Below are 22,549 nucleotides of genomic sequence, written 5' to 3' on the forward strand. Positions count from 1 at the left end.
TCTCTCTCTCTCTCTCTCTCTCTCTCTCTCTCTCTCTCTCGGTGTATTTTGATGACCAAATAAGTAACGAGCTTGTAATATACAGTATCTATATCTGAGAAAAATACGGTCTCGATCAATCAATGATCTCATCGGTTTGTGGAGGACAATAAATGATTAAAAACTACTGGAGCGCATAAAATCCTTTGGATTTGCTGCTATATACGCATATTATAAAAGATGATGAAATTTGATTTTTACTTTAATGTTATGCTCTATTTTATTCATGGCACATATTATAAATCGATAATGGTGAAAATGAAACAAAAAAATTATTCCCTTATCGATATATTTCATCAAAATATGAAAATATTTTTTTCCTTTTTTTTCTATGTGTATGTGTATATATATATACAAAAAATATATATATATACATAATTCAAAGACACGAAATCACGTTATAGTGACTAACGTTTCTTATCAATTATACAATGCAAATTTAAAGTTCCTGTATCGTCAAAGAACTATTGTAATTCTATGTATTTATTGCGCCGTAGTTTTGGACAAAACTTAAACAAAAATTGCAGAAATGCAGCAAAACAGGTTTAAAATTGTTAAATATACCATAGATTTCTGCGTATTTTTGTCATCTGTAATTTCTATTTTAATTTTTGATTTTATTATTTATACTAATATTTATTTTAATTATTTATTATAGATTTCATCTACACAATTAATTTAAAAAAACAATATATACGAAATTCGTATTTTTTGTACTAAATTCTTTCAATAAGGAAGAATAATTGTATGTATACATGTTGAATTTAAACAAAAATTACATTGAAGTGCCCTTTGTTCTTGTAGATCAAGGTATAGTGTACAAGGAAAGAATGAGAATAAAAAAAGCGAATTTTATATTTTTATAATAAAAAATCTGTATGTTAACATTTTTTTAAAATGATAATTAATATTTATTTGTAGATAATGATTTATTGTATATAAATATTTATTCTTTTTCTACGTTTGTAAAATATACTTAAGTTCTGATAATAGTACAACAATTCATAAATGAATTGTTGCATTAAACTCTTTGTGATTATGTTAAAATATAAGTATTTTACTATTTTGATTTTTTATTACAGAATTTACAGAATTTTATTACAGAAATATTATTACAGAAAAAAATATGTTGCAAATAGATATTTGAAATGAATAGTTATCACATGTGTACTTATTATAATAAAAAGTATAACAATATATACAATATATTTTATTTTTTATATTATAAAATATATAATTGAAAGAATTTTGTTTCTTATGCAAATTCACAAATATTGAATATAATTATAATATATTTCTTTATGTTAGCAAATATGAATAAAAGTGATTATAATTGATTTGTTTATAAATATATACAACAAATACTTCTAAAATAAATATCCAAATGTCTTCATTATTTTTTGTATTACCTAAATCTATATATAATAATTTATATATTGATAAATTTTATATTTCAAAATTTAAAAATTATTTTATAATCATTTTATTTGATCTACAAGTTAATTATTTAAAAATTACTATGGATTATCAAAAAGTACGAATATATAAAATAAATAAAATATTTACTAAAATTTAAATTAAATACAATTCTAATATGTTAAATTTGTTGAAAAATTTTTTCGAATTTTGAAACGAAAATACGCATTAATTATATTCTTATTATTTTTTTTATAAATAAATTGTTGTATTAGCTAACAAAATTAGTTCCATATATTTTCAGCTAATTATTTTGCAGCAATTGAACATTTCATTATATTTTATCTAATTATTTAAAAAAAAAATATTCTTTATCTTTATTCTTTATTTTAGGTTAAAATTAATCAAAAGCATAATTATAAATTATCTATATCTTTTACAATTAGAAAATGAACAGGAAAAATTATTGATATTTTTATTGCATTATAAGTATTAGATATTGTTTAATTCATCATCATTTATTTAATCAGTTATATTTTATATAAAATTTTATATATAGAAATATCTATTAAAATATTTAATCTCAAGATTTCTTTTTGTTTTTTCAAGCATATTATTAGAATTTTTAATTAAGAATATTTTTAATTGAAAATATACAAATTTGGATAAAAAAGATTGAAGAGCATTTGTTCATTATGCGCGAATTGAAGTTGCTACTAGAATCTATAGACTTTTATATTTTTTATTAACAAATATATATAATTGTTTTTTTATTTTAGCCTTGGAGGAAAGACTGCTGGATTTTTAATTACCTTATTGGTAATATCTTCGTTTTAATTAGCATATATGATGCTAATTAATCCTGTAACAAGTTTAATATATGGAGGGGATGATAGAAACAATTAAAGTGCATAAAATTCCTTGAAGAAGAAAGTAAACAAGATAAAGAACCAAATGATACAAATCTAGAGATTGAAAGAAATAATTTACCTTCATATTAATAAACTATGCGGATAAAAACATATTTCATGAACTTATTAAAAAAAATATGACATACAAAAAAAAAAAGGAATAAAGAAGTGAAAATGCGCGCATCATATATATATATTGAGAAAATATTATAAACTTCCATTTTCATTGTTTTGTATATAATCACGCAGAATTGTTGCATTGATAAAGAGACATAGAATATTTCTTAAAAATGTTCGTCACGCGAAAAGTAACATTTTTTTATATAGTGTGTGTAATGCACAGTATTAGAATATAAATAAATTAATTCTATATTGAGCAATATGTACGTCAAAACGTACAAATATATGTATATAGAAATCTATATATATATATATCTAAAAAAAACTAATGTGTGTTAAAAGTATAAAATTTGTTTAATAATATCATTATATTTTTTAACTATTCTTTCATTATACTAAAAGTTTGAATGAAAGTAAAAAATATATTAAGATTTCAGTGTTTAAATATTAAAAACATTGTCACTGTCCTTTTGTTATATAAAAGATTTTCTTTATTTTGAAGTTCCGCATAATTTCTTATTTTCTTCATTTTCTTTCTTTTTTTTTTTTTTTTTTTTTTAAGTTTTATTTTGTGTATTAAAGATTATATGAAAATTAATTAAAAATAATATCATCAAAAATATTCCATAAAAATATCTTTAATGAAATTTGTAAATGAATTAGAAAATGAACAAGATAAAAAATATTATAAAGGATAATATAAAAATGAAAATATAAAGAAAATATTTGGAATATTTATATATTCAAGATATTTAATTAAGATTTCTTTAGATATATATTTTATTCTTGTTGTACAGAATAAGAAATTTTTTTATTATCATTTAAGATAAAATTTATATTTATTGTTTAGTTTGCGTGCAGTAAATAATTTAAACTTATAAATAATTCACTAAACACTGAAATCTTTATGCTGAATCTATAAAAGATAAATTGACAATTTTAATTTATGTATATCAGAAGATAATATAAACAGATAGTACATTATAATCTTTGTCAAATTAACATTATTATTTTAATTTTAGTTGTAAGTAGGTTTTTTTTTTATATTCATTTGTCACACAAAAAAAGAATTTATATTATATTAAAAATTTATAAAAAAAATTTAGTTACATAATTTCATATACAGTGAAGTGTCAACCATACCTTTATGAATTTTTTTTTTCTCTATTTATATCTTAAAAATAATTTCAACACATTTTCAACATACTATTTTCGTTATTAGATTTAATCTACATTTATATTACTTATCTATGTGTTAACTACTTTTATTATATAATATTAAGTGTCTATTAATTTACAATACATAAAAAGTTAAAAAAAGCTCATTGTTTAGAATATTTAAAACAAATTGTTATTGATCTTCTATGGGTTATTTTAAATTTTTTAATTAATTTAAAAAATCAATTATTTCGAATGATTAAATTAAATTTTAACTATTCATTTTAAAATTTTATTGTTAAATGCCTATACTTTACTAATTGTTTGTATCAAATAATCATTCAATTACCCATAGAGGATCAAATTACAAGTAAAAATGTAATAAAATCAAAATAATATATACTGTACAAAAGTATAGTTGATACTACACTGCTTGTATCTAATTTTGTGATATATTAAAAAATTTTATACAAAGTAATAGAATTGAACTGATCGCGAACGAGTGATGTTTCGTTTATTGATCAATTGTGTGTTTTGCTACTAATTATAAAAAAAATACCAGTTATAATAGTTAAAAGACAAATTAAAACGTATCTAAATATGGGAAGGAAAATATTGAGAAAAAAAATTCGCAATTTTCATTCATCTACATTTATCTGTGAATACTTAATACTATGCTCTTATTTTTGCTATATATGAAAATTGACATTTTTTTGCTGCCTCAACTAATGTTATTACGTAATAAACATATATATTTAAAAAATCAACAGTAATTAATTAGAAGAATAACTTTTTAAAAACTACAATTTTAATCGAAGTTATTTTATTCAATACAAATAAATTTTTAAAAATAATGTTAAATTTATTTGTTTTAAAATAAAATTTAGATCATTGTTTATATAATTTTATTATATATCCTAGATTGAACAATTTATCCTTATATAAACATGTCACATAAATTATTCAGAGCAGCGTATCATTCGTATAATATTCGAAAAACTTTGAACAAATTTTATATTATTTAGAATTCAAAATCTTTTGTAAATTAATTAATTAAATATTGCACTTATTCAAATAACAATATCTTGATTAATTTGCTGAGAAAAATATAATTTTCTATATTAGAATAAAATATTATTTTGTTATATAATAATATCTACTCAATAAAATAGTATAGAAACTATATTATATTAATTAAATTATATTTATGTTTATTTTATAATTTTTTTAATGGCAGTATTTTAACAAAAATATTTCGATTTAAATTTTATGGTATAGTATAATATAGTATAGTAATTATCCATTATGTGTTAAATTTTAGTATAATAATTATTATTTTGTACTATAAATATTAATTTATATATAAAAATTTAATTAAAAATATTTGCTATTTTTTAAATTACAATTATTATCTATTCAAATTTAAGTTTAATTTAAACTTTCTTAAATTTTTTGATTTAAAAATTTTTAAATTAAGAATTCTTTGACAATATGATTTTTGACAATATCTGAATAGATATCAAAAAATATAAGTGAATTCTCAACTTGCATATAAAATTTTGTACATAATTATTATTTTTATCATTTCTAGATAGTGATTACTATAAATAATAATAATTGTTTATCTGTTACATTGTATTATAAAACAGAATAAAATTTTTAAAAAAATCTAAATTAATTAGTAATAGTTTAAGTAATATTATTATCTATTTAAAAATTAATGAAAAGTTATAAATTATATTTTGGCTGATTTATTGCACTTAGTTAAAATTGTATTATCATTTAATATTCTATAAATATGCTCATTTAATTAGCTTACATTTTATATTAAATATTTAATAAATATTCTCTTTTTGCAATATATTTAAACTGTTTTTTTTTAAAATCCTATACAAATTTTTTTATAATCGTTGTTAAATATTTAATATGATGCATACCAAAAATTTTTCGTATTATATATTCCATATGTACAGAATTTAAAATTTCTATGCAAATATTTTAAAATATATGAAATTTCTTGCATATAATGTCAAACATCGATTAATATTTATGCAAACATTGAATAAAAAATTTTCTATTGAATTAAATCTATCACATAATTTACAGTCAGCTTTTAAAATAATACTTCAATTTTCCCTTACCCTGTCCTTAAAATGCGAAAGAAAATATTGAAGCCGTCTCTATGGTAAAGATGGTAATGATGGTAAAGGCGGAGCTGGTGGTGGTAATATTTCATTTTCTGTAGATACAACATCTGTGTGTTTATGCCAATCAACATATAATAAATGTGACAAGCTCTGAAGACCTGCCACTGACATTCCCCGACAATAACGTGTATCTAGATAATGTAAACTTTTGCAATACAATTTAATAGAATCGAGAGTATGATCCGTGAGTTGTGAACATCCCTGTAAAAAAAGATCATTACATTCTTGTATTAAAAATATAACATATAATTATAATATATAATTAATTTTTAATTATAAAAGTACCTGGATGAGAAGTCGCTTCAATCTATGCAATCTTTGTGCAAGATATGATATACCAATATCCGATATATTATAACACCGATTTAAATTTAAATATTCGATGGCTGGATTATTTTTCGATAAATAATCCAATCCAATATGTGTAATCTATAATAAAAAATAATATGATAATAAATTATATATTATGTTTTTTTTATACATTATTTGAATTATTTAACACGCACCTGTTGGCATTGACTTAAATTTAAGATTTTTAATTCTGGAAAAGCGAATGCGTGTTTTAAACTGACATCAGTAATTCTATTACAACCAGAAAGGTCGAGTTCTTGAAGGCATTTGAGCCTGATTAAAGAGAAGCCAGAAAATGGATTTAATGGTTGAAATACATTTTCACAAAGATGCATAATTTCTCGTTTTCGATCAGCGTCGCGTACTATTTCTTCTTCAGCTTTTGAACGTAAACTGATTCTAAGTCTAGATTCTGTAAATTCTGGTTTATGTACAACTTGTATTTTTTCGACATACTCATGGTTACCAGTACCCATACCCGTTAAGCCAGCGTCACTGACCTCATCACAATGGCTTATTTTTAATGTTTGTAAATGTACAAGCTCCTTGAATATCATCTATAAAAGATAAACTTACTTTTATATGCATGAGCATCATCGCTGGTACAAAAATTTATGATTTACAGCGACTCTCTTAAGTTTTAGTAATTCCTGAAAGTTCAGGAAAATAATCAGCATAAAATCTATTAAAAATCTATCATTTTATCATATTTTTCGTTTTTTACAAATAACATCCTTTTCATGAAACGCAGATAATATTAATATAAAATAATAATAATAAAATGATTTTCACATACCTGTATTGTTTTATCAGTAACACCGTTAAAACAATAACTAAGTTCAAGTTGTCTTAAATTAGGGAAAGATTTGGTTATGCATTCAATTGATTCTTCATGAAGATGTAAAGCATTTGCTGATAATACTCGCATATTCTCTTTTCTTGTTGTTTCTTCTATAAGATCATTTTTTTCTGATGAAGTAAAATTAATATTTTCAGAATCAATATTTTGTTCTATATTATTGTCATCTATATTATAACCAGAACAAAGACCATGAGTAATACAATCACCGGTAAGTAATTCATCTTCCGAAATATCGAGTTCTTGTAATTTTTTTAATAATTTAATATATTTTATACCAATATCAGTTACAGCACGACATCGTTTTATTCTGAGCGTTTCCAATTTTGTTAAGTTTTTACAAATGCAAAGTAAACTAGCATCTGTGATACGTACGCAGAAACTAATATCAAGAATTTTCAAATAAGTTTGATATTGTGTTAATCCTTTAATGCCTTCTATAGTTAATTGATAACAACTTTGTAACATCAGAGATTCCAATTTTAGATCTTGTAAAGCTGACAAAGTAGCTAAAGCATTTCCATCAATCAAAGTATAACCAAAATTTAAATGTTTCAATTTATGTGCTTGTTGCTTAAGATATTGTAATGTATTTAAAAAAGTTAAAATTGATTTTGAAGCCTCAGAAAAACTGATATTTTGAGGGTAAAATTTTTTATACAATCCATAATGGAAAGATATTTGACAGCCTATGAGGCTTAAAGATTCCAAATTTGGACAAATAGCAACTAGTCTATTAAAAAGAGCATCACTTAGAAAACGATTATAACCAAGACTAAGTTCTTGGACATTTTTAAATGTTTCTGAGAGTTCTTTTATATCATTTTCATCTTCTAGAAGCCTACCAGACATTAGACATTCTCTACAAGCATTAATGCGTAATATTTTTAAAGACTTACAGCATTTAAAAATTTCTACAAGTGTTTTTTCACTTAAATCACAACATAACTGAAAATTAATAATAATTATAAAATTAAAAACAATTTCCTTATATATTTTAATAATAATATTAATAATTAAATTAATTTTACCAATACTAGACTTTTCATATGAGGTCCATATTGATCCCAAATAGGCATATTCCTTTTTAATTCTATTTCTCTAAAAACAAAGTGATAAAATGGTCTTGTAGAATGTTGTAAAAGTTCTATCACTTCATTTAAATTATCTGCATGTGGTCGACCAAGTACTAATTCTTCTTGATCCAAAAATTTCATGGCAAGAGATGCTTCATGCCATGTTTGATTAACTAATCCTGCTGACATTCTATCAGATGTAGACAAATATGATAGTATATGTATAATTACCTAAAATTAAAATAGACTTAATCAATAAAAATATATATAATTTATTACCTGAAAGAAATAAATATATGAAACAATTTGAAATTATTTTCTACAAAATATATTGTTATTATTACAAAAACTTATACTTAAATTTTTATTAAATTAAATTAAATTATAATTGTTAATTATTTTTTTAAATAAATGTTTTCAGGTTATAATTATTTATTTTGTGAAAATTTATATATTTATAATGTAAAGAAAAAAATATAAATAAAAAAATGATTTAAATAAAAATAAGATTCAAATTAAATATAGATAATAAAGACTTACATCTATAGGCAATTGAAAATTATCCATATCTAACATATTACTCATACGAGTTTTGCCGTCAGACATGATCGCCATAATAAAAATTGTTAATAAAAAATCGTAAGTATTTCGTTCCAATGAATGGTATATCTTATAGGATATTAATTTATGATTTTACACTAAATATTCGTATAACAATCAAATCATTGCTCAAATGTATTACAGTTGTTTTACGATAGTCACGTGCTTTTCACTCATATTAAAATCACACTATAAATATAATAGTTCTGATTTGCTATATAATACATAATAGTTATCACAAAACTGCTTAATTATATTTTTAATATTCTTACTTCGATACTATCATTGTACTGCTTGATTCATCAAAACTTAATGTAGAAATAAATAATATTTTTCTAGTTATTTTTATAAATGTATATATATTCTGATAATTTTTGAACATAATATTTAAAAAAAATAATTTTTTTTTACACAGCCATTAATTAGTTTTAATAAATAAATAATTATATATATATATATATATATAGAAATCATTTCTCTTCGACAACTTATATCTACTGATCAGCTGATCTGTCAAAACAACAAATCAGCTGGATGGATTTAATGGCTTTTGTCCCCCATTTTACGGAAGTGCCAATTTTGGAGGTAAATTGAAACTCTATTTAATGAAATTCATATAATTTTATAATATTTAATTATTCATTATAGTTTTATCAATATTATAATATTTAAAATCTAAATATTTATTTTTATAATTCAATGAAAAATCAATTTAATTTTATATTATGTAGCATGTTCCAGTTACAGAGCATATCTGTGAACAACCGAAAGAAGAAGATGAGATAATGGCTATTAGAAAAGGAAATCGGATTTTGGATAAGTTGAGTCGTTGGTTTATGAGACAACGTGTTTTACATAAAAAGCATCCTTTAACTCGCTGGTGTGTCAAAAGTACAACTGCAGTTAATTATGAAATTTCGAGACACCTCAAATCACATCCTTATATGATACATCCTTTTAGTTCATTCAGGTTAATTTTAAAATATATCCTTTCAATTATTTTTATAATTAAACTATTTTAATTTTTTAGAATCGTTTGGGATTCAATAATGATTATATTCACATTTGTGGCTCTTCTGATCACTCCAATAATCATCACATTTTATTTTGATGAACTCTTTACCTATTTTGTGATTAACGATATAATAAATATAGTATTTTTATGTGATATTATCATGTGGTTCTTCACGGGTTATTATGATTATCAAACGAAGCTTACTGTTCTTGATCCTATGATTGTAGCACGGTACTTTAATCATTAAATGATGATTTTGATAGAACGATATTATAAATTATCAATAATCGATATTTTTATTTTTATGCAGGAAATATTTGCAAAGTTATTTCCTAATAGATTTTTTGCCCATATTACCCATAGGAATCTTCATTTTTATTGTACCTAATTCAATATGGTACTGTGCTACATTAAATATGATGAAATTATTAAGAATTCGCAATATTCTTGCTTGTTCTAAAAGACTTCGCGACGTTAGTTATTTTTACATTGATTATAAAATTATGACAAAATTATAAAATAATTGTAAATATTTTGAATATTTTTATAATTTTAGGTATACAGAATATATTTTCAATTGCATAAAATTTTAGATACGTGCGTGGTTATTATAATATGTATTCACTGGGCTGCTTGTCTAGAATATTATGTTCCTCTATCTGTATATGTTTTAGGCACTTTAAGTAATGAGTTAGTATTTATATTCTTTCTATTATATTTATTTCTTCAATAATGAATTCTAAAATTATTCTTGGATCTATTTAGGTCTTGGATCAATTCATCATATTTTCAAAACAGGGAAACAACAGCAAAGAAATATCTAATGTGCTTGCATCGTTCGCTTATCGCCTTTTCTCGTTCTTGCCATTTTTTAGATATGAAAACGACAGAAGATATTATATTAAATATGATCTTAATGATAGTTGGATGTTTTGGTGCCATATTTTTATTAAGTAAGTATTTCTTTATTGTATGCTATCGTTATAATAGTATATTATACAAATAATAATTATCTTTTTTATAGCGCAATTCTCACAATTAATAACAACGTTTCATATAACAATTAAACATAATTTGAGGCTGATAGCACAGTTGTTAGAATATATGCGATACAAAGAACTTCCATCTGCTTTACAACTTCGTTTATTAACATTTTATCATTATCGCAATAAAAAAGGTTTCGAAAGAAATCAGAAAATCATACAGGAAGTTTCACCTTATTTGCGGGAGGTTCATTTAATTTTTCCTATAATTATAATAGGAAATGCAATTATTTGAAATTATTAGCTTCTTTAATATATAATTATATGAAATATAAGAAACTAGTAATTTTTTATGTAAAAATAGATAGCAAAACATTATTGTATGTTTTAATAATGAAAATCTTCTTTCTAGGAAATCATTTTGCATAATTATTTGAAATTCCTTAAAAACGTAGAATTATTTAAGCATCTACCAAAACATATAATAGTACAGTTAACAGGTGCATTACAATCCGAAATCTATATAGCCGGTGATGAAATAGTTAAAGCTGGCACCCGTGGCGAAGCTTTGTATTTCATTTCTTCTGGAACAGTAGCGGTTTACAATTCTGCAGGAAAAGAAGTATGTAATGTTATCATATCATATCATTATCATAGTTTCATCGACTTTTTTTTTTATGAAAGATAAAAAATATATTTTCTTTTTCATAATGAAATATAAAGATTTGTCATTTGGAAGATGAAAGTTATTTCGGTGAAATTGCCTTGGTAATGGATACCGAGCATAGAATAGCAACTATAGTTGCGGTGGAAACTTGTGAAATATACGTGTTATATCGCCACGATTTCCGAAGATTTATAGCACCATATCCTGATCTCTTAAACCGTTTGCAAAATGTTGCTCTTGAAAATTTGAATCAAAGTCTTCTTATAGATTCAGAGAATTTAGAAATCTTTTTCATGCCGCAATATGTTAATATAAGTACTATACAACGTAAGAAATTATAAATTTAAAATAATATATTTTAAAAATTTAATATTCATTAAATAGTTGAAAAATTAAAATTAAAAATAAAATTTTCAAATTCAGATTAAAATATTTAAAGTTGTTTAAAATTAAAATTTGAGTTCGTTACATTAAGATTTGAAATAAAATATTTGTTATAATTCTATTACTATTTTACAATTTAAAATTTAATTTGTATAATCTAACTGCGATAAATTTTCCGTTTGTATGGATTCTTATATGATTGTTGATAAACTGACATAAGTCTCCAATGTTCCGGAAATTCATCATCTCTATATCTATTAACAATACTAAAGGGAGGAACCAAAGAATCGATACAAAAAGATTTTTTAGCAAAAGGAGTCTTTGGTCTTGGTATCGTTAATTTACTTTCATCTTTTTGATTATTTTCAGTACCCAATGTTAATCCAATAGCAGATCTAATCAATCTAGGATCAATATTTTTTTTATTGCAGGCAATACATTTCCTAAACATTTCTCTTTTTGGTTGTTCTTCGATTTTATTCTTCTTCAATATATTCACATTCAAATCCTTGCAAGTACAATCATAACATTTTACATTTTTATTGTTTTCTTCTTTATTTTTGTAACAATAATTTGAATCTTCTTGTAATTTGCATTGATTTTGGTAGGATGTAGAACTTTTCTTGTTTTTTCCTGTTTCAGAATAAACGGAAGCTTTAGAAGTAGAACTATGTTGAACAAGAGTAAATATGGCTGGCGCGACTCCACCTTCTGAACCATCAATATGAATAGGCTTAGGTGTTTCGTAAATCGGATTTATTGGAGTTTCCCAACAAATAGCTAAATCCATTTTTGTTTTGGGCTCTTTACAACCTAAAACTGGTCTATAATGTTTATTTGCATTCATACAATGATTTTTAAATTCTTGTTTACAATAGTCACAATATTTTTTCGATAAAATTTTATCAGAAGATTCTTCTAATCTTACGTTCTTGAAAACAGAATCATCGACTTTATCGGGAAGAGGTTGGTGTTCTAAATTCTCTGCATGAAGCTTCTTTGCTATAGCAAATTGATCATAACAAGCTGATCGATTCTGTGATAGTCGTTTTGAAAGATCTTCCTTGATTTCTTTTTTTCCAAAGCACTCTGGCACATGTTTATTTAAAGAAGATATTCTTAAATTTCCTGAAATATATCGTGGCTGACAACATTCGTGAGATTCATTACTTTCTGGATGAACTAATTTTCCCGGGCAATGAGTACAACATTTTTGAGCCTTCATATTTATCAGTCTTCATTTCCTTATATTTTTTGTAAATAAATTAAAGTCTGTAGAAAATACAAATAGCTGTTAACTTTTTAGAGAAAAGTTTAACTCTAATAGATGATAAAAATAAAAATATTGGAAAAAGCTTACAAATTTTATATCTATGATTATATGTTTAACTTAACTCGACTAAGAATACTATATCCGATCTTAAAATTAACGAGAATGATTGTTTGCTTGACAACGGAATAGCTCAATAACTAAGATATTCTACATAGTTATATATAAAGAATCAGTTTTGGCCCAAATAATATCAGAATTATAAATATCTTGGAAATGAATCTTTAAATCGAAGATATTTTACAATAAACAAATTATTTAACTTTATTATCTAATTACGATCTCTAGACATGAAACTATTTAACTATTTTAAATTTAGAATATCTTAACAATCTAACTATATTACTTAGAATAAAGTACTCTTAGAATAAAGATCATATATTTAAATTATTTTCAAATGACAAAATAAAATATCTTGGATTATAATATATAATAATAGCATTCGGAAAACTTCCTGATACTATCTATAATTTTTCATATTGTTATATCATGAACATGAATATATTTGTAATAGATTAATTACACTTCGCATCAGAAATAATCACCAATACTATTGAGGAAATATGATGAACCGGTTTTATAATACAATTTTCTTAGAATTCAATATTACTCAGGATTACAAATTTGGAACTTTACTGTTTATTTCCAAGTACATCGAATATTACGTTCTTCGAATAAAATTAGTGAAGATAAAGATCTGTGAATTTTTTTTTATGTACATTTTTTAAATAATATTTATCGAGAACTGAAAAAAATAAAATTTATATCATTATTTATAAAAATTTGTTTTGATTTTGATAATAATCTTGTTTTTTTATTGATTTGGCAGATTTACATATTATTTATACTTACGTATCGATCATTTCATTGGAATAATGCCATCCCTTCTACTACGAAAACCTTGACATAAAATATTAGAGCGCGTCTTTAAATATTTCTGAACGCAGTTGCACATAATATGTAAATCCTAAATCATTTCTTTTTACAATTTCTTATTAAATTAAGCAATAAATATACTAACAAAAACTTGAAATAAATATTAAATATATAAGAAATTCACAATGGATTTTATAAAAGAATATTAAATAAAGATTTTGAAAAAGAAAGTAATTTCTATTTTTATATAATAAAGTGGACTGGCATAATGTAAAAAAATATTACTATTGTGCTACTAAATGATTAATTTCAACAAATGTAGTCTTGAGATAAATGGTAAATCCAAGGGAAGCATGACGTTTACATGAATCATCTAATTTTTATTGAATAAATGCAGTGTTGCATTCTATTAAAAACCTTTCAGTTAAGTAAATCGGTTTCAGTTAAACGTTATTATAATTATTACGTTAATCATAATTATTTTACAATTGTAAAATATAATTATAATATAAAAAAGTATATATAAAAAAGTATAATATAACAAAGAAACACACATAAAATATAAAAAACGTGGTGTATTGTTAAGATTCATGGTGTTAAGATTCAATAAAAGTGAATAATATAAATTTTTTCTTTCTATATATTAAAGGAATGAACAGAAAGAAAGCAAAAAAAAAAATTTTTATGAAACTTACATGTGTGCAAGAAATTATTTTCAAAATATGTCTTTCGCTATACTTACTGTTATCTGAAAAATATTGAAAATATAGATAATGGTTAATTAAATGTGTAATATTATTTAAAATAAGAATTTGGAATTAATTAAATTATGGCTCAACAAAACAATAAAAATGATGAAATTATTTATATGGATGAAATTGGTGATGAAATACCAGAATCATTAGCTTCTAAATCATTGGAAATGACTGTTGGAGTACGTTCTGATGCTATGATTGAAACTGACAATACGAATAATCCACGACCAATTACAAGTTCAGAAATCAACAATCATAAATTAGCTACTAATTCTTCTATATTTAATTATCGAAGTACAAATAATGGTCTTTTATCAAGTGAACCAGGAATATCAGAAAATCCAAGAACTCCATTTTTTCCGCGATCACCTCTTCAACCGATACCTGACGTGAATATCTATCAACACAAAAAGACGCTTGCTCAAGGAATGATGGATTTGGCTCTTTTGTCTGCCAATGCGAATCAATTGCGTTATGTTTTACAAACCGATGGGGGTCATCAATATTATTATCCTTCATTGGTACTAATAGGTTCCAGCTTATTATTGCAAATTGCAGTAGGAATAGGATTGATATGGAATAGCAAGTATAATATTAAAGACGATGCTCAAATGTGTAAAGCTGATCGGACTAATAATTGGACAGTGATTGGTATATTCTTAGTGACAATTTTCAATGTTTTCATCTCGTCATTTGGCGTTGTTAATCAAGTGTCGACAGTACCTATACAAACTTAAATTTGTTACTGAAATAATGTTATGAATTAATGAGCAATTATGACATTTTATATTTTAAATATAATATATACTTGAATAATCATAAAAGAAGATATGGATTTTTATTTTACTATGAAAATTAAACTTGCACACAATAGGGGATTGATTGTAAAATTTTTTCCAGTTTCTTAAAAAGCATCTCTTTTTTTTTAGCTATATTTTCTGTCTTTTCATTCAATTCGGTAGAAATTTCCATTAACCATTTTTCTATTTCTGTATTACTATCTTCTATCTGAACTTTTAATAAACGCGAAATACATTTACGTTCACAGTCTAGAAAATTCATAGGTTTCTCTTTAGATGATGATGTTTCTAATTTTTCTTGAATTATACAACATAATAAAGAAATGAACTTCGAAACTTCATTCCAATCCATATTTTCTAAATTGACATTTTGTAACTTATTGTGTTCTTGTATTACTGTTATCTGTAATTTTTATTATCATTATTTTATTATATTTTATAAAATGAAATATTTGAATATTATATTAATATTAATGATATTTCTGTTACTTACCATCCATTCAAAAAATATATGTTCTTTCTTCATCCATTTTATATGTATATTTAATAAATTAGCAATAGTGGATAATTCTTTTATATGTTTTTTATCTTCATTAGATAGAACATCTTTATTAATTGTTGAAATACGTTTTATTAGTGCTGCTTCTGATACACTTAGATGTGGCAATCCACAAATTTTATTGCTTGCAGCATGAATTTTACTTATTAATTTAGTCCTCTCAGAAATCAATTCAGATATCTCTTTTATATTATAATTTACTTTACCATTTAAGTACAATACATTGTTAATTTGTGCAATGATCGATTCTGGTATATAACATTCTGTTTCTTTTTTCTAAAAGATAAATAATATTATATATTATTATTATAAATAAATAATATTATATATATTTTTTAATTGCTACTTTTGTTTCATTTATATTTAAAATTAATTACTTCTAAGTTATTTGAGTATGAAAATTCTCTTGCTAATATGCTATTAGAAAGATTTATTTGAATGATAACATTCAAAATATTTTGTGTTCCAAGAAGCCATGCAAATGCTAATAATAGTGCTCTGCTATTTTTATTTTGTTCAGTTAGAGCATAAAACTCTATTGCTGGATATTGTAAATATGCAAAGTATAATTTAGTAGCCCATATTATATCTAAAATAAGATTAACTTATTAAGTATCTTTTAATATTTAGTAAAAAGATTTGAAAAATCAACAAAATTTACCATATTGTTCAAAATTAGTTTCAATTTGTTTCTCTTTCACAGCATAATAACTTAAAACATTTAATATTTTCCAAAATATTTTGTCCTAATACAAAAAAAAATTGTAAATTAAAAATAGTTATTTTATAAATATTTTAAAATATATAAATTTATATTATATAAAGGTTATGCGATATTGTATATAACACTCACGATATTTTCATCCATGTCATTAAATTTTGCTTGTCTAAAATACTCAGGTTTCATCATAACATTAATTGACAAATTTAAATGCTGACATAATAGAGATAAAACATTTTTTATATCGGACATTATTACGTTTTAAATCTAATGTCATGCACACAAATTTCAGCTTATCTGATTTCATACGCGTTTTTTTTTAAATTATATACTGTCAAATCAATAAATAAACTATTGGAGAAATTAATCAACTGACTTAATTTTCAAACAAATTTATCATCAATAAAAACTATTTTAGTATAGAAGTTTAATAATATTTAAAATTATACTATTAAGTTTTATCTAAGAATCCTTTAAAATTTATAATATTTTAAATATTTATTACTATTCTTCAAAATAGTATTATTTGAATTATAAAACCAATTGACGGATTTAAAATTTTTCACAAACAAAGAAAACGGTCACTATTTAACAGCCTGAACTACCTGAACTTTCCTAGAGATTCTCAATTCTAACAATATCAATACGATTTTATTATTTAAGTGTATTATAACTACATAAATGACAATAATAACAATGGAGATATTTCTGTTCAGGTAAAAATCCAGCACTTTCTTTTAAATTAAAGAAATAAAGGAAAAATAAAGGAATCATTTGTATCGATCTATTTCTATAAATTATCTGTATAAATATATACAAAATGTTTGTTTAATTCTCAATAATAGATTTATATAAATATAAACTAAAAATATAAAATAGTATAATATAATTTAAATTATTTTTTATAAATAATACGATAATCTATAAATAAATTTTATATTAATTTTCGTATAATGATAAGATAATGAATATTTTTAAATTGGTATTAAAATTTAAAAAAAAATAAATATTTTTATTATAAGAGATTTATAAAAAAAACAAAAAATATTATATTTAAATATAATATAATTATAGTAATATAATATAAATAAAAAAATATTGGTTCGATGTATGAAAATATAAATGAAAATAAACTTTAAAACATGAATCATATTAATTTTTATTAATGGTTAATTAATTATCAATGTAATAAAACGAATTTTGTTATAATTTATATTTTTTATGTATTATATTACTGTTATATGAATAATATATATATATATATAGAAGTCACTCCATTCCTTAAAGCATTAAAGCTAGATTATAAGCCGTTAGAGTGACGAGAACTCCACCTGGTATACACAAAGTTCTCTGATGGAACAACGGAACAAGTCAATCGCGTGCGGTCAGTTGAACGCGTAGGATCAGTGAGTGATTCGACTGCTCGAAGAGAATTTGTTTTCTTTAGAACTCAATTAATTAAAAAAAATATATATATAATAAATTATTTTAAACAAGTGATAATTATCTTAAACAAGTGATAATATATTTTTTTAAATTTTTAATTAAAAACAGTGAATTTCGCGAATTTTTTGTGTATTAAAAATAACAAGATGATTTTTAAATATAAAAATATTGAACAAAGATACAGCGATCTGATTTTTACGTTTATTGAACTTTGTTTTTTCATAGAACTGGTAAGAAAACAATATTTTTTATATATATATTATTAATATTAATATTTTAATATAATAAAATTATAATATTATATATATATATAATATTATATATAATATTATAATTAAATTATAATATAATAGTTTTGTGACATAGTGTAATATCAATTAAAAACTATATATATAGAATAATCTGATTACTTAAAATAAAATAAAGATTTTAAAATAAAAGATTATTATTTATATATATTTTGCCATTATTCGTTTAGAATATCGTTAAATCAGTTTTACAAAAAACAAACTCTCATTTCTGATACTTCGTATATATATATATATATATATATATGTTGTATCTATTGTATTTATTATTAATGAAATTTAATTGCATTATGATTGAACAATTCATTGCAATATCGAAAAAGAAGAATTATCTAAAAAATTATGATGTAACATAAATTAGAATCAATAAAAAATTTTGTATTAATATTAATAATTTTATATTTTTTAAACAGAAAATATTGCAAAACATCTAAAATTAACGTACGGTCCATTATATTTACGTAATCTGAGATTTGTTATCGTCGTGTAATAGAATATTAGTAGTCAGAGTAAATTGTTTTAAATTAAATAGATTGTGTTAATATTTTATCACGAAGTTTGATAAACAAATAATAAAAGAAATAAATGAAATTAATTTTCGATTCAACTTTTCTACTTTCAATTTATTTTTATCTTATATTTAAAGACTAACAATTAGAGGAAAGAATGAAAGATATTGTGTGTATTTCTCATAAATATTCAATATCATTTCAATACGATATTTATAATTCTTAGAATATGATGATACTTTACATGATACAATAAAAATGTATTTCTATTTTTTTTAAAGATAATAAATTGTTACATTTTTTGGCATTTGTATAGAAATAATTGAAATAAAAAATAATACAACTCTCAGATAAAATAAGCGATTAATATTGTGTATGTAATAAATGTTTTGCGATGACTTCGTTATCGTTGAAAATTCTCTTGCCATTGGTTTATATGATTATATTTTTTTTTCATATAGATTGTCTTTATGTTTATATTAATTCTGCAATTCTAGCATATTACTTTGTTGATAAACATTTATATTGTTTTTTATTTAAATATACAATAATATAATATAATATAATATAATAAATAAAAATATATTAGTTTCGTATTTAAGTCAATTAAAAAATATCGTTAAATATTACTTATATATTTGTCCTGGTTAGAAGTTTGAATAATATAATATTTATCGGTAATAAAGGGAAAAATAATAATAATAATAATAATAATAATAATAATAATAATAATAATAATAATAATAATAATAATAATAATAATAATAATAATAATAATAATAATAATAATAATAATAATAATAAAAATAACAAATAATAGTAATAAAAAGGATAAAATAATATATGAGGGAAAAATTTTATTTTTTTATCTTAATAAAGATAAAAAATAAACCGTAAAAAATAAATATAAATAAAAATTGATAACTCTCCTCAAAAATAGTAAAACTTTAGTATTTCTAAAAGTATTTCTAAAAATTATGTTAATAAAAATTATTTATTTCGATTTTTACTTTTTATAGATGAGCCAAAATATTTGCGCATATCCCTATAAAAATTATCAAAATGATACACAAGTTGATTTTGAAAGTAAAAAAGGAACAAGGATAGAAAGATACGCTTCAAATTATGAAGATAGTAATGCATCATTCAAAATTTTGTCAAGAAATCAAGAAAAAGAAAGTATGAATTGTAAACAGTTATATATAAATAATGCTTTTGTAGTATCATTGAGAAATAATATGTTTCAATAAAATAATTTTTTAATAATTAATCATAAATTACATTTAATTTCTAATAATTTTAAATTGATTTTCAATATTTTACTAGGTTTATCATGGGAAAGTATGTTATCAGATGCTCAAATTGTTTTTCCTGACGATCAAAAAGAAGTACCTTCTTGTAGAGGATCTACTTTTTGCGAAAAAGTAGACTCTTATCCTGAAGATGTTGTAAATATTGCGATTCAAAGAAACGAAAGTATTAAATACTTGGCTACTGTAGATATAGTAAGTCTTTTTTTTTCTTATATTAAATCTTTTTTAATATTTGTTTAATATTTTATAATTTAATATTTAAAAATTTGTTTAAATATTAAATTTTTTAATCAGTTTTTTTCAATTTATTATACAAATTTTTTTATCCTTTTAGTTATCTGATATATCACAGAGGATCGATTTCATGGACGACAGCCCTCTTTGTCAGTCTAATGTAGGTATAAATAACATCATTTTCTTTTTATAAAAATAAAATTAAAATTTGATACAAATATTTGTTTATTATTATATATATATATAATTATATATATTTAAGGAGCGAGTTGTATTTCCTAAATCAGCAAAAAATAAAGATAGGGAATGGAAATATGTTGCGAATCAAGAAAATTTTAAACAGGGTGTACGAGTTGAAGTGTGTCAGTAAGTATTGAAATTGAATTCTTTTTTATTAAATTTTTTTAAATTATATATTTCAGAATGATATAAATATTTTGTATCTTATTTGTAGAAAAGAAGACACATGTAACGTAATAGGAAATCTTCCTTTAGGTTACAAATCAATTTGTAAACAAAAATTCATTCAAAGAGAACTTTTATCTGTATCGTCAAACGGCTCGATGTCTCCAGATACTTTCCTATTTCCATCAAGTTGTTGTTGCCATGTAACATTTACTACAAATACACGAATGGGTTTTTAACAGGCAAAGTCAAGTTAGATCTGTTCGTGAATCACGTCAGAGACGCAAACGCGATGAAATATTACCTTTTAATGGAGCAATTAATGTAAAGTAATTGTCACTTGATAGTCATTTCTGATATAATTGTTTCGGGAATAAAATCAAATTTTAAATTTTTTATGGATATCTAATACTTGATTAGTCTGCTAAATAATTAAAAAAAAAATTATTTATATTAATATTATAAAAATGCAAAAGAAAAATTAATCCTTAATCAATTTCATTTTAATATTGATAGAGATTTTTTAATAATTATAAAAATATGAAAATATATTTATTATTAAAATCATTATCATCAATATATATCATTATTAAAAAAATAAATAAATTAATAACAAATAAACAAAAAAACAAATTATAAATATAAAGCATTCCAAGTTAAAGTACAACATTATAACATATATAATTTTTATATATAGAATATTAATACCATATTTTCTTTTCTATAAATTTTCCTTTCCTATTTTTATCGTGTAAAAATTAAAACTTAAAAAAATATATAGAGCTTAAATCATCTTTTAATCTTTAAATTTTAAAATATTTTTAATATAATATATAATATAATATACATGTATGTATGTATATGTTTTGTGTGAATGCACGCGCACGCATGCATCAATATATATAATTTAATTTAATATGATAAAAAAATATAAAACATTTCATAGAAATTTCATAGAAATATTGATTAACTAAAGCTAATAAATTTGAATTTAAAAAAAATGAAATTATTCATAAGCGCTTCTTTGATCATCAATATTTTATGAATATAAATTAAAGTTTAATTTGAATAAAATATCTGTTTATATATGCATATGAATGATATGTCTTTGAAGTATAATTTATCTTTATGTATTTTATAAGTGATTTTTGATTGCATAGAATTCTCTCATAGTATATTCTATTAATTATGCATTCAATAATATTCATTCAAATTATATACTTTTTTATACAATTAGATATACAGTATATTTTTTATACAATTGTAAAATATCTTATAAATAGAACTTTTATGTAATATATTAATTATTATATCAATATGTATATCAATATTGTGATTGTTAGTTTAAGAATATCATTTGTTATATGATTTTATAATATTTTACATAAAATAAAAATTATAATGTAATGTAATGTATATTATGTATATTTATTTATATCCTATACATCCTTATTTTTTTAGAATAATGATATAAAAAACATTAAATAACATAATATATCATTCATAA

General features: G+C 22.0%; 7 protein-coding genes across 17 annotated transcripts in view; 4 read left to right on the forward strand and 3 right to left on the reverse strand.

The window, feature by feature from the left end:
- LOC122711907 (heat shock factor protein 1-like) overlaps nucleotides 1–2,523 on the forward strand; it is a 9,908-nt gene extending 7,385 nt beyond the window's left edge. For all 5 annotated transcript variants that reach the window (XM_043931083.1, XM_043931086.1, XM_043931087.1 and 2 more), the window contains one exon: nucleotides 2,235–2,523. The gene's annotated coding sequence lies outside the window, so the exon portion shown is untranslated. The remainder of the gene's footprint in view (nucleotides 1–2,234) is intronic.
- A 3,085-nt stretch (nucleotides 2,524–5,608) lies between these two features.
- LOC122711800 (F-box/LRR-repeat protein 2-like) lies at nucleotides 5,609–9,135 on the reverse strand. 2 transcript variants are annotated; one of them, XM_043930863.1, is made up of 7 exons: nucleotides 9,010–9,135; nucleotides 8,678–8,926; nucleotides 8,093–8,368; nucleotides 6,999–8,009; nucleotides 6,358–6,759; nucleotides 6,137–6,280; nucleotides 5,609–6,052 (listed from the first exon to the last, which is right to left on the reverse strand). In XM_043930863.1, the coding sequence occupies exons 2-7, from the start codon at nucleotides 8,750–8,752 to the stop codon at nucleotides 5,825–5,827; spliced, it is 2,136 nt and encodes a 711-aa protein (XP_043786798.1). In that variant the 5' UTR covers nucleotides 8,753–8,926; nucleotides 9,010–9,135; the 3' UTR covers nucleotides 5,609–5,824. The 2 variants fall into 2 exon arrangements, with proteins under 2 accessions (XP_043786798.1, XP_043786799.1); XM_043930864.1 differs by having other exon boundaries at nucleotides 6,999–7,171; nucleotides 7,271–8,009; nucleotides 8,678–9,129.
- LOC122711801 (potassium/sodium hyperpolarization-activated cyclic nucleotide-gated channel 2-like) lies at nucleotides 8,641–11,772 on the forward strand. 2 transcript variants are annotated; one of them, XM_043930865.1, is made up of 10 exons: nucleotides 8,641–8,776; nucleotides 9,153–9,322; nucleotides 9,469–9,707; nucleotides 9,768–9,983; nucleotides 10,063–10,225; nucleotides 10,309–10,442; nucleotides 10,518–10,705; nucleotides 10,777–10,982; nucleotides 11,148–11,357; nucleotides 11,459–11,772. In XM_043930865.1, the coding sequence occupies exons 2-10, from the start codon at nucleotides 9,272–9,274 to the stop codon at nucleotides 11,741–11,743; spliced, it is 1,692 nt and encodes a 563-aa protein (XP_043786800.1). In that variant the 5' UTR covers nucleotides 8,641–8,776; nucleotides 9,153–9,271; the 3' UTR covers nucleotides 11,744–11,772. The 2 variants fall into 2 exon arrangements, with proteins under 2 accessions (XP_043786800.1, XP_043786801.1); XM_043930866.1 differs by having other exon boundaries at nucleotides 9,479–9,617.
- Nucleotides 11,773–11,835: 63 nt separating this feature from the next.
- On the reverse strand, nucleotides 11,836–14,107 carry LOC122711804. Of its 4 annotated transcripts, XM_043930872.1 has the most exons (3): nucleotides 13,969–14,107; nucleotides 12,495–13,861; nucleotides 11,836–12,419 (listed from the first exon to the last, which is right to left on the reverse strand). In XM_043930872.1, exons 2-3 carry the CDS (start codon nucleotides 13,009–13,011, stop codon nucleotides 11,944–11,946), a joined length of 993 nt encoding a protein of 330 aa, XP_043786807.1. In that variant the 5' UTR covers nucleotides 13,012–13,861; nucleotides 13,969–14,107; the 3' UTR covers nucleotides 11,836–11,943. The 4 variants fall into 4 exon arrangements, with proteins under 4 accessions (XP_043786807.1, XP_043786805.1, XP_043786806.1 ...); XM_043930870.1 differs by lacking the exon at nucleotides 13,969–14,107 and having other exon boundaries at nucleotides 11,836–13,058; nucleotides 13,662–13,796; XM_043930871.1 differs by lacking the exon at nucleotides 13,969–14,107 and having other exon boundaries at nucleotides 11,836–13,058; nucleotides 13,640–13,759.
- Nucleotides 14,108–14,821: 714 nt separating this feature from the next.
- Nucleotides 14,822–15,627, forward strand: LOC122711805 (ninjurin-1-like). Its single transcript, XM_043930873.1, has one exon. It carries the CDS (start codon nucleotides 14,822–14,824, stop codon nucleotides 15,482–15,484), a length of 663 nt encoding a protein of 220 aa, XP_043786808.1. The 3' UTR covers nucleotides 15,485–15,627.
- On the reverse strand, nucleotides 15,603–17,565 carry LOC122711803 (tubulin epsilon and delta complex protein 1-like). 2 transcript variants are annotated; one of them, XM_043930868.1, is made up of 6 exons: nucleotides 17,433–17,565; nucleotides 16,960–17,158; nucleotides 16,768–16,852; nucleotides 16,484–16,695; nucleotides 16,041–16,382; nucleotides 15,603–15,950 (listed from the first exon to the last, which is right to left on the reverse strand). In XM_043930868.1, the coding sequence occupies exons 2-6, from the start codon at nucleotides 17,077–17,079 to the stop codon at nucleotides 15,603–15,605; spliced, it is 1,107 nt and encodes a 368-aa protein (XP_043786803.1). In that variant the 5' UTR covers nucleotides 17,080–17,158; nucleotides 17,433–17,565. The 2 variants fall into 2 exon arrangements, with proteins under 2 accessions (XP_043786803.1, XP_043786802.1); XM_043930867.1 differs by lacking the exon at nucleotides 17,433–17,565 and having other exon boundaries at nucleotides 16,960–17,400.
- A 657-nt stretch (nucleotides 17,566–18,222) lies between these two features.
- On the forward strand, nucleotides 18,223–22,032 carry LOC122711919. The gene is given in 7 exon segments (XM_043931103.1): nucleotides 18,223–18,503; nucleotides 20,110–20,269; nucleotides 20,417–20,595; nucleotides 20,738–20,797; nucleotides 20,900–21,003; nucleotides 21,092–21,275; nucleotides 21,277–22,032. Coding segments are annotated over 7 exon segments (870 nt in total). The 5' UTR covers nucleotides 18,223–18,419; the 3' UTR covers nucleotides 21,376–22,032.
- Nucleotides 22,033–22,549: the final 517 nt, after the last annotated feature.

Source organism: Apis laboriosa, unplaced genomic scaffold (genome assembly GCF_014066325.1).
Source record: "Apis laboriosa isolate Shangri-la unplaced genomic scaffold, ASM1406632v1 scaffold18_cov149, whole genome shotgun sequence".
NCBI classification, from domain to species: Eukaryota; Metazoa; Arthropoda; class Insecta; order Hymenoptera; family Apidae; genus Apis; species Apis laboriosa.